This window comes from Rhagoletis zephyria, unplaced genomic scaffold (assembly GCF_001687245.7).
Source record: "Rhagoletis zephyria isolate East Lansing unplaced genomic scaffold, Rhagoletis_zephyria_1.1 Rzeph_scaffold_15338, whole genome shotgun sequence".
Classification (NCBI taxonomy): Eukaryota; Metazoa; Arthropoda; class Insecta; order Diptera; family Tephritidae; genus Rhagoletis; species Rhagoletis zephyria.
In genome coordinates this window covers 1-12,450 of record NW_016172405.1, presented here as the reverse complement: position 1 = coordinate 12,450, position 12,450 = coordinate 1, and the positions used below count along the sequence as shown (strand labels likewise).

Below are 12,450 nucleotides of genomic sequence, written 5' to 3'. Positions count from 1 at the left end.
GATTGTTGTTTTGTTGTCATACTACGATGTGTGTCTCTTGCATTAATAAAAAAAATTAACACCCCTATTCTGGTTGTCGTAAGTCGTTCGCATCGACAGTCGTTCGTTGAATTAAGTCGTAAATAAAAATGTTAACGGCAGATTTTGACACGTTTTCAATACTTCTTCATTTCGAAGGGATAATAGGAATACAAATTTGTAGTGGATTATGTCATTCGTTGCTTCATAACGCCAATGAAAGTTTCAAATTTCGACGAACGACTGTCGTTTCGCCAATCGGAATAGGGCCGTAAATCTACTACCAAAATTATATTTTTCCTAAAATTTTTCAAGTAATTTCCTACTGAATCGAATTTTAGTGGCCCGAAACCTGCGTACATATAATTTTTAGTCTCTTTAATGCCTTGCCAAACAAGAGCGTTACGCGAACGCGCGGTATAATCCTGTATAGCGTTTTCGCTCACAGCGCCCTGCCTGTTTCATACGCTTTAAATTCTTGGGCGGCAGTTACTTTAATTCAGAAATCCCTGTTTTGGAGTGCTCCTAAGCTCAGTATAGGTGCAAAGCAACGCATATACTATTTTGTACCGCACCGCGCCTGTTTGACCAGCGCAAGGCATGAGCAAGAGTCAACACCAGACTGGGAAAAAATGTATCGCTTACTAGAGCTTCGCGTCCGCTTATGGGAGATTTTTTTTCATAACTAGACATTTTTGAGTGTCTGCGTCCGTTTAACGGAAAGTGCGTGGAGGGGAGAGGATTTTGTATGAAAAAAAGCCAAATATTGTTCGTTGCCAAGAATGTGTCCGCTTATAGGAGGTGTTCGCTTATTAGAGCGTCCGTCTATGAGAGCTTTCACTGTACATACATATTACCAGTTATCGCTATAAAATCTAGCAGTTAATTGCTGTGCGTAGTAGTCATAATTTTCTAAATTCTAGGCTTACTTTTACCATATCGTAAAGTATGTATGTACTTATGTATGTGCGCTTACGCCGACTGAAAGTGGCTCAGAAAAAGTAACAGCATATTACTTATTGCGTTAATACTTTTTACGCTCGCTAAACTTGCGTATTTTTAAACGCATTAGTACATACATACATACATATGTATTAATGTATTCCTATAATCACACCTATTTAAGGAAGACGAGATCTTACTTAGCAGATGTAGAATAGTTGAACGCACTACAAGGTGTCAATGCTTAAAGGCGAGATCATGTAATAAGTGCAAACTATTGCAACAGCAGCAAATGAGACAGCAACAACAACAACGGTCACAATCATACCAATCATATAAACGACGTCATCGTTTACAACGTTACCACACTGCGATCGGTCATCATGGGCGAGTACTTTCTCGCTACCGTTATTGCCATTGCATTTGCCAGAACAGTTATAATCAGCGCAGGCGCTACCATAGTTTCAGTTGTAGTCTTTGCTACAACAACGAAGATGATATGCTGACTGACGACGATAATGATAGCACAATGGCGATGCTAATGCGAAATTATAGTTGCGATTGTCGCGATAGCAATAGCTCCTTGTCAGCGGTTAGTTTGTGTCTTTTTTTTGATTTTCTTAAAGTGCATTGCTTGCTGTGCGATGTGTAACGGTTAAAAGCTTGTGGCAATAAAAAATACATAGTACATATAGACATACAGTGGTCCACAAATAACAGGAGTGCGATATTTTGACCAGTTTTTGCCATTTGTCTTTTGTTTATTTAATGTATATTATTTTTTTTATAAAAGTCTAGCTGGTTATGCAACAAACAACATATTTATTTGATTTTTTTTTGCTGGCAGTGTCCTCCATATAAATGGAAATTGTAGAACATACTTTGTATGGAAAAAAACGTGAAACACCTTCAACCAAAATATTCTCAAAAATCAACGGAATTTTTTTGCAACTTGAAACTTGCGTTTTATTAGAATAAAATGGGTTACAAAACTACACATCGCAATTTTTGTTGAGATTCTGACTAAAAAATTTGGAAGTTTGGGTGAAAATTTGCGAAATTTTTATAATTTTTGTACAAAGTTTGAAATCTGAATTTATATGGGATTTGTGTAACAGCCAAAACTGGTCAAAATATCGCACTCCTATTATTTTGTGGACAACTGTATGTTCACTTTTTTCCTTGTGCAGTAAAAAGTTAAACTTTTCGATTTACTGTTTTTGCGAAATAAGTTTTCATTGATGATACGAATGCTGCTTGATTGTTTAGCGCGCCTTGCACATTTTCACTTGTTGATTCCTTCTACCACTCCTTTATCCAATCAAACTAATCTTGCTGTTGCCGTTGCTGTTGGCCTTGCAAAATATCTTACAAAAGCGCATTACAGAAATGCGAACTGCCGTGCATTTTTATGGCGCTTACATTCTCAAAAAAAAAAAGAGAAAAAAACTATGCTAACCGCATGTGCGTTTGTACTGCAAAATTGACTTACTTGAAGTTTTGAAGCAAATTTTTGTTGTGCTAATTGTTGACTTTATCAGTCTATGCCTCAACATCTATCACAAACTAATAATCTGATCATACAACTTTTTCACTTGCAGAATTCAGCTATAGATAACATTGAGAATGCTTCGATATGCTCATGGGAGGCTGTTGAAGATCGCAGCGCACCCTCATCTAGTGCTAGTTCCTCCATACAACAACCAAACACCGCAAGTGTCCTCTGGGTACCCGATCATGCAGTGAAACGCTGCACCAGCTGTCAAGTCGAATTCTGGATAGGCCGTCGAAGACATCATTGCCGGTGCGCAACTCAAAATGCTTGAAATTAAATATTATAAATTTGTAATTTGTTCATAATTGTTTTTTTTTTTTTTTAAATTTTAACTATTTTTTAAGGATTTTGGTTGGAATTTTATATGTTTTCTTGTTTGTCTCTTTATGCGTTATCGTTCATACATACATATCTACTTATACCAGTGTAGTAGTTTTAATCCTACCTCATTCGTTTTCGAATTTCTAAACTATTAGTTTCTACATTATGCATTTGTGAATAACAAACCTTTTTTATTGGATATTATAAATCATTGTTTACTTTTATTGCTGGCTCGTATTATATGAAATATGGATTCAAAAAATTATCATTAAAAACTGAAAGTGTTCCAAGTCANATATTATATGAAATATGGATTCAAAAAATTACCATTAAATCTGAAAATGTTCCGTCATACGTACAGGATGCGTCGGGTATTTGAGGGCACTCACATATACATATATATTTGTGCAACTCGATCCTGAAATAGATCAACGCCTTAAAGTGGCCCGATCCTTTGTTTACAAAACTCGCTGAGAACTGGAAGAATTTTGTTTCTTTCCCAAAGGATTTCGCGTAAATGCAGTTGTGAAACCATGGATAGATAGAGTACGCGATGAGAAGCATTTGGTATTCCAACAGAACTCTGTTCCTTCACACAAGGACATGAAGACGCAAGTTTAGAAATCTGAGAATTTTCATGACGCCACCCAACACATCAGATATTAATCGTTTGGATGACTTGAACGGGGGACCAATAAACATATTATGGTGATGTTTTGAGAGCAGAGACTATAAGATTAATGGCGCATATTGACGAGGAACTTTTGATCCAAACATGCAAACGATTCCGCCTGCGGATTGAAGATGTTATTGCTGTGATTTTATTTGTCCTCAAATACCTAACGCATTCTGAATAATAACTCTTGTGTATAAATGTCTTACTTTTGCTGATAAAGTTTAACGATTAACAAATGCCATTATACGAAGTTAACAGATCATTTAAGCACATTAGATATGAAATTACTTAGGTCGCCTTGAAATTTATAGGCACCAATATTGTTTTCAATATTACATAAGTGATATATATGCATATGTTGAATATGAAAACATTTAAGTAAAATTGCATTATTTTAATCTTAAAAGACGTAATACAATACATTTTTCAAATCCATATTCAAGCCGACTGTGGATATGCAATGCTGCTAATAACTTATTCGCACTATTTTAATTTTCCTAAATGTATTACTCTGTATTTCCTGTACTGAGTATTCTGTCCCATATTTAAATTATTCTGTTTTTATCTCTTCATTTAGTTCGTGTGGGCAAATATTTTGCGCCGACTGTTCAGAGTTTTGGGCCCCGCTACCTGATGCAAAGCTTTTTAATCCCGTGAGATTGTGCGGACCCTGTTATCATGCCGTAACAACAAGGATCCAGGTAAACGCTCTAAACTCTGACTAAAAGTAAACTATTTACAGCGCCCGTGAACGAATATACGTATAGAGGGCCGAAAAAGCTAATAGAGACGAAACAGTACTATCACTTGCACCTTCTAACTTTTTTCGATAGTGTTTCAAAGCGTAGTTGACTAACACTAATCCTCTAGAAACTATACTAGAATTTATAGTTTTATGAAACAAACAAGACAAACAAAACAAAAAAAAACTGGCGAAGATAAATTTATTTGCAAAAGTTTCGAGAAAAACTATTGTGGTTGAGTGTTGCCGGGGTAACAGGCGTGGGAACGCCCAGAAAAAGTATCGCAACTTCCAGTTAAAATAATAAAGCAAAAACGTTCTTTTGTCAAACAAAATTCTTACCATCCAAACCGGATAACCAACTAAAAAAAAAGCATTGTATCTGCATGGTGCTGCTTCTAAAGTTTTTCACTGGTCGAAGTTTCTTTTTAGAGGGAAAATTACTTTTTATATAACATTTTACAATGTGCAATACTTCATGCTTATCTTATTAGAGGAGAGTTTCTCGCCTGGATTATGGATTGGCCATACATATATAGGTGGTTCACAAGTTGTCGTAAGTGTCGTATGTCGTAAAATTTTTAACGGCCAAATAAATAGTTTCAGCCGTTTAAAGCTTACGACATACAACATTACCACAGTATACAACACCTTGTGAACTCCCTAATAGAAGGAGCCCAAACCGGTCATAAATACGGGGTTTCCAAATACATATCTCGACTCCTGTGCCATTTTTTGTGGAGTTATTCCTATTGATGTAAGTATATATTATAAATATAAACTAAATTAGACCATAGGTGCAGGTTTCACGAAATTCGCCACCTACAGGCAAACATTTTTGTGGTTATTTCCTAACATGTGAGTAATATACATTCCAAATATGAACCAAATGGCACATTAAAAACAGCGGTTTCCAAATGTCTCGATTGCTGGGCCACTTAGCGGATTAATTTATCTTTCATATTGTTTTGTCATCGGGTTCTGAACTAAGTTTCAAGTCTAGCTCATTGGAAAGTTGGTTAAAAATACTAGGCGGAGTCTTTCTATTATGCGCCTCAATATTTTTAGAGAGACCTACAGTTTTACACCACTTCTGAACGGATGATGGCTTTTTGTTAACAACTTTTTCATGCACTTCTATGACTTTTCGTTGGCAGCAAAAGGACAATTACTATTATGCCCCGTTTCAGCTAATGATGCCAAAATCATAAATGATGTGTCTAAATGGTAAATACAATTGGCCAAATAAGACATGGAATATATTACAGATCAATTTATATATATTAAAGTAATAGTTGGTTTAGGGTTGATAAAAATGCAAATAGTATTATCGTGGGTAGATCGTCTAGAGATGAAAGCCATTTACATAATGAAAAGTAACAATGACTATTAAAAAACAATATTTTTCACTCATTTGTACAATTATGTTATAAATAAGTGAAAGAAATATCATCTTTAAAACAATTTTCCTGCGTTTACCTTCAATGCATGACCATTGTACTTTTCATTTCACTGGCTTTTGAATAACTGAAATAATTAAGACAGTCGTCATCCCAGTCCAGCCGTGGCCTGGCTCACTTCACTTTAGCGACGGAGTAAAGTTCAGCTATAGCAGCCAACAAAGATAGCTATATGTATTGGTAACGCTATGTGAATTTTCATCAAATTTACCTCAAATTGGATTAATTGATCATCATTAACATTTAAGCATTGATCTAAAACTAAAAACTGACTTTTAAGCATACCTTTCGAAATATTAAAAAAAAGTAAATATTATATTTTATTATTTTCAGCTGCAGAGTCGCTCATCGGTCATAACCAATAATATGCCAAATTATACAACCATAACTACCAGCTCCTCTGCAAATAGCACGACAGCAAGCACTGTTTTAACGGCTAGCGGAGCTACAAAAAACTTGCCTAATACGGCGACGCCAGCAGTTTCAAACACATCGCATGCAAACGCCACCACAGTCACAACAACAAGTACATCCAGTACGATGCATATGACGGCTCCATTACCTTTAACAGCGGCTGCAGTGCAGCAACCAAAACAGCAGCAGCAGCAACAAAGACAAACGGCAGCAGTGGCTGCTAGTGCTAGCGTGGCTGCCGCAGCCGCAGCTACAAGCACACAAATTGAGAGTAGCAGTATGTCACACATGTTGATGGCGGCAAATAAAAACATTGCCGCTAGTGTTGCAAATTAATATTTATTTATGCAGTTGTCTTTGTTGGCGATGCAAGGAAATCATTTGATTTTATTTCATAGCTGAAATTTAAATTTTAATGAACATTCTTATCTGGGGCGCCTCTAACGTGCTGTTAATTAGAAGTGTAACAGTTTAAAAGTGGAGGTGAGCGAACGCGAGAGAGAGACTGTGCTGCCAGACTGTTGGCAACTTTGTTGCTGCCGTGCCTAGACAAGTACGGATTTTATTGCTAAACGCGTGCTTGCAATTTGAATATCTTGTAATTGTTTTTTTTTTTTTGTTCTATTTATTTAATTATTAGGTGTTTCGATTCGCCCACACTTAGACAGTGGCAAACCTAGAGAATAACTGGCATAAACCATTTATTATAGTAAAACTTGTCTAATATCTGCATAGAGATCAATACAGAGAATACCAAATTGACCATTTTAATGAGGTAAACCCAGTTAGTTTCTCTTGTGTTGAATTCAACTGGATGTTGTTGTTGTAACAGCATACAAAGTCCCCAAATAATTTTTGTGGAATGATGCTAAAGTGACAGTCCTTGGCCAGATATGAATCTGGGTCGTTCCGGTTCCGTAGAACCAACTGTCGTGGGAAGAAATTCAGCTGGATAACTTTGGTCAGTGTTATGCAGACAAATTTTTGTTTGGTGGATCCACTGAGTTTGGCACAGGGTTGCACGTTGATTGTGCTTTTATGCCTATGGGTAACACGAAATAAAAATTGCAGATGTCCTTTTGATGCAAAAATTAATAATGTGGTTGTTCACGCTTGCCTGGTTATTTGGATATCTGGATATGCGGTATATTGTTGTGTTAGTATGAGATTTTTCTATGTGTGTGTTTCGGACCGAAGTCATACCGCATTTTCCCGGTCTTAAATTGCTGAGGTAAAATACTACTCCCTTCCTCTCGCCTATGAAAAACCGGTTGAAGACGGTCTGAAAAGACCTAAAAGTGTCGAGCCTCATTAACTATGCCCTGGTATGTATAACTACAATTACCAACAATTTTTTTGTATGGTAACAATAATTTTACATCGAATTGGCCAGCCAAATTTAGTTTGTGCTGTGAGAGTCGCCAAAGCCTTTCTCCAAGTTTGCATACAGTTTGCTAAAAAAATATCTGCATAAAGCTGGGATCACATGATTTGTAACGGCAAAATGTACAAATATACAAATCGTGTGATCTATGCTTAACACCGACCTTTATTGTTGCATTCACACGCACATTTTTTGTCAAGAGAGCAGAGCTCAAATATAGTGATAATATAGTGGCGAATCGAAGACGGCTATTTTCTCTGCTGACTGTGAAGAATTATTGATGCGCTACAATTTTTTTTTTATCAGTTGTATATATATTCGTTTCTTCTGCATTCTGGTATTTTGAAGACAAAATTGAATTTAAAAACTATGCACGTAATTGTAAAGTTTTGAATATTTATTAAAAAAAAAATAGAAACTGTATACCTTTGCAATGATTTTCTTTGAAAAGTTTAGTTAGTAAAAAAATACTTGTGTGTATGTTTGTACTTGGCAGAATTCTTTACTAAAAATGCAAAATTAATAAAAATTCGACACTTTGCTTACTATATATTTATCTACATACATATCTGTGTACGTATGGAAAAGTAGCTTATGTCGAAAGGCTGGCTTTAGTTTAATGCGGCATTCCCTTTATTCTTTAAACGACAAGGTATTTTTTGATGAGTCGTAATAAGAATATTGACTTGCTAGTATCGGAACTATATCTTGGACGTTTATTTGCCAAAAGTTTTTCAACGGCTAAGCGCCAGTGAGTCATTTGCAATCGTATGCTGCGAATGCCGATTTATATTAAAGCCAGCCTTCCGACATAAGCTACTTTTCCATACGAACACAGATATGTATCTACATATAATCCTCAACACAAAATCAAATACACGTGAGAAAACATAACAAATAATGTTGCAAGAATCAAAAACTTTTATTTGGTTTTACTTATTTCGCGCGAACTAAAAAATCGTTGGAAAAACTTGAAGGAGTTCGATGTCCATTCGCAGAAGTTGTTGTTAGTTTTTCCTTTGGTACAACCAAACCTATCATTACAAAACCGTATACATAAATGCATACAAACATTACCTATGTATGTACATATATAAATATGTATAAGTACGTATGTAAGTAAGTTTGAGATGGTAATAATGAAAGCAAAAAAATGACTACAAAATAAAAAAAAAAAAAATCGTAAACCAAAAATGAAATACATCACCTTGTCGAATAAATTCGTCGTGTATTTAATAAATGAAAAAAAAAAATGCGACTAGAAGCTGCGCGTTTTTATTCACTAATAAATTTAATTATAAAGCATGTGTATGTAATTTACAATGTTTGATTATTTGTAAGTGCAGATTATAATCGTTATGTTTAAACCTTGATCCCTTGAACCACATATTGAAAACATTGAAACGTATGTAACTAAATATGTACGATTAGGAGTTTTAATTAAGAAATAAATTTATAATTATTGCTTATAACAAAATAAAACTGGATGCAAATGTAATAAAAATCGTATTTGATATTGCAGGTTACATAATTAAAATGGGTCCAAGGAGATGTGTCAAGCGTGCGAAGTGAAGCTTTTAAATTCGTTTTTTTTTTCTAAATGTTAGTGTTGAACCCAGGATGTATCTTAGCGCTAATTTTAACGTTAACCAAAAAATACACTAGTTTCAGAGCCTGGGATCAGCCCAGTTCCAGGCTAACATCAAAAACAAAAGAATGGCGGCAAAACCATGATAAAAACATAGTAAGGTAGAACCGCTGAGAGTCACTTTTAAAATTCTTGACGTTTCCAAACAATTTAATTTTTAAATTTACTCACAAACTCACACACACATTTTCATTTTCAATCTCAAGCAACAACAATTTCGAACAATTTCATTTTTTTATTTTCACATTTATATGATTTTAAAATGTTGGCAAACTTCAAAAAAAAATCATGGCCGACAAATTGAGAGAACGGTTATACCTTGCTATGTTTTTATCATGGGCAAAACCATATAAATGACAGTTTCAAACTTTATACAAAATTTAAGAAAATTCAAAAAAAAATTTTGTCAAAATTTCATCTTTTTAATCTGAATCTGAAAAACATTTTGGGGTATGCAGTTTAATAGCCCATACAATTTTAGTCCAATGAATTGCAAGTTTCAAACGGTTTGCAGTTTTTTCCATGATAAAAACATTACAAGGTAAAACCATTGGAAGGCAGTGTGACGTTTTCCAGCAATATATGTAATTTTAAAATTTCAAACTCACACACACATTCTCATTTTCAATCCCGAACAACAACAATTGTGAATAATTTAAATTTTTATTTTAAATTTTATATGGTTTTAAAAAGCTTGCGAACGTCAGTAAAAAAATCATGGCCGACGAATTGAGTGTATGATTTTACCCTGTAATGTTTTTATGACGCTTTTGTTCCATATATGTATGTATATGCGGGAGACCGTTAGCAACACTTGTTATTTAAAAAGTTTAAGTTTCAATGAAAATTTGTTAAATTTTTATAAATTTTGAATAAAGTCTGAAACTGTGGTCTATATGTTACTAGTCAAAGCTTGGACGGTGTTTTTATAGAAAAATAACACAAAAGTTTAGCTCGAAAAACGCTACGAATATTAAAAAAAAAATCAACAAGTTATCATTTGTTTGAGCCACTATGCGTTTATATATATATACATATATATAACCATCATTTATTTCCATGTGTGTTCAAATATTAGTTTAGTAATTCATTAATCAGCTTAACATTCAAGTACCCCTATAAGTTGTGTAACCAAACGGATTTAACAGTAACGGAATATGATAATGCTGATTCCGTTCACATTGTACGACAATCTCAATAAAAGGATAAAAACTTTTAACTCCACGTTCTGCGTTATATGATGCCACATCGAAATCCAACTTGTAGATGCCCGCTTTGTATTGCGAAGCACTCACTAATTGATTTACACGCCCATCTGGATTCGTTGTTTCAACATTTAGTTTCTGCCAATCATTGCCACCTTCTAGGCGATAAATTGTAATATTAACATTTGGTGCAGCCTGACCCACTGTGGTGTCCAGTATATGTGCAGATATGGTACGTACATCAGCACTCACATTAGTTTCGACAGCCGGTTCAAAACCCTAAATGAAAAGGGGAGTTGGTGGAAATTGAGCTTAAATTAAAATTAATCCGAAATAATCACCTCTTTTGTTTCGACACGTAGGCGAACACGATCCCAACTGGAGCTCATCATGCTATGAAATCTAACTGAAAAAACTGTGAGTAACAGTAATAACGCTGCACTTATCATCATTTGTTAGCCGATGTTCCTACTTGTTGTTTATCTTCTTTAAAAGATTAGAGAGATTATTTGGATAGCTTATCTTGAAATGCTGAAATATGATATCTTATAAATCTCGTATGTAAATTCAATTTATACATATGTATGTATATATGAGAGTGACGTTATATGACTAAAGTGGAACTTGATTTTTTCCTTTCTTACAAAATCGCAAAACTCTTTTCATGAAACATGTTTTGTTGTGATTTGGAGTGATTCTAGTTTTAGAGTTTGTTGAATTAATAAACTTGTTTCAATTTACTTTTACAACCCAAAGTGTGAAAGTTTACGTGACATGGCGTGATGTGAAAAAAATTTCCTATTAGATACATGTAAGCAACTATTTTAAAAATTTTATTTTTTCTTAATTTATCATGAATTTTATGTCGAATATACTTTATTATTTGACCTCAGAGTTAATTCAGCGTGAATTTATGACTAACTATGTTTCAAAAATACGTTTTTTTTTTCAAAATATCTCCACACCTAACGAGATAATTTTCCGAAAATATTTCTGCCTACATAAGCAGTATATATTGTGAAAAGCACGTAAAAAGCAGGACAAATAAAATGAAAATCGAAATTTTATATTATTTCGTTGTTTTTGAGGCTCCGTCCCGGGATTTGCTTGCATTAATCCCGGAATAAAAAAAAAAATTAAAACACTGATTTGATACCAAGAACTTGTTTTAAGGAAAAGTTAGATAATTTTTTAAATCAATCTTCTCAAACTTCCTCAATTCGAAAAACTTATAATTTATCCGACGTGCTGGTAAAAGAAGTTCAAATATTTCGTAATCGCGGAAATAGGGATCATTATCTTCAAATGGACGCAATAATAAAAACAGGCACAAAAAAAACATATGTGTGCTTTTAACCAGACCCACCTACCAACGTGTATGTATTGTAAAAATATGTAAATATATCCCGAAATCCCGGTATCACAATTTTCCGTATATTTTGGCATCCCTAATACTTATGCTAAATAATATTTTCTTAGAAATGTAAATTGGAATGTGTATGTATGCATACTATACTATATGTATATACATACATACATATGTATATATGATCCGGTTATTCTCACCCGCTCCAAAGACAACTACCATACATATGCCTACGTACCCTATAGGGAACTCAACCAACTAGTATGCACTATAAGTTCACTTTTTTTCAACTAGGGGTGACTACGCCTCCACTACATTACGGTTAACTATTACCTGCAAGATAACTATTTTTTTTAGCATGTATTAAGACCTCTAAAGATGTGCTATTAATATATATACATATGGGTAAGGCTTCCTCAAGTGGGCTCCGAATTTACCAAGATTAATATTTTTTAATGATATTCAGGCAGCGCCGAGTTTTGTAGTCGAAAAGTACACTGTAAATTGTGTTGCAAAATTCCAAATAGTTTTTTTAATCAACAATTGAACATTTTTGCAGTGATTTGGAAATTTTTTTTTTTCTTTCAAAGTGTCCGAATGAAAAATTTTTTTGGATGCAGATCTAAAAAAACTTTAAACTATACAATCAAATTGTTTGCGTTACAAAAAATTTTTTTTTTGCTTTTCAATCATTTTTATATGAAAAGAAAATTAAAAAA

The 12,450-nt window shown here is 34.1% G+C and overlaps 2 protein-coding genes across 2 annotated transcripts; one reads left to right on the top strand and one right to left on the bottom strand.

The window, feature by feature from the left end:
* Window positions 1-1,151: 1,151 nt before the first annotated feature.
* Window positions 1,152-6,470, top strand: LOC108378975 (1-phosphatidylinositol 3-phosphate 5-kinase-like). The gene is made up of 4 exons (XM_017635289.1): window positions 1,152-1,552; window positions 2,562-2,764; window positions 4,090-4,213; window positions 6,048-6,470. Exons 1-4 carry the CDS (start codon window positions 1,253-1,255, stop codon window positions 6,462-6,464), a joined length of 1,044 nt encoding a protein of 347 aa, XP_017490778.1. The 5' UTR covers window positions 1,152-1,252; the 3' UTR covers window positions 6,465-6,470.
* Window positions 6,471-9,845: 3,375 nt separating this feature from the next.
* LOC108378974 (5-hydroxyisourate hydrolase-like) lies at window positions 9,846-11,200 on the bottom strand. Its single transcript, XM_017635288.1, has 2 exons — window positions 10,707-11,200; window positions 9,846-10,644 (listed from the first exon to the last, which is right to left on the bottom strand). Exons 1-2 carry the CDS (start codon window positions 10,815-10,817, stop codon window positions 10,267-10,269), a joined length of 489 nt encoding a protein of 162 aa, XP_017490777.1. The 5' UTR covers window positions 10,818-11,200; the 3' UTR covers window positions 9,846-10,266.
* Window positions 11,201-12,450: the final 1,250 nt, after the last annotated feature.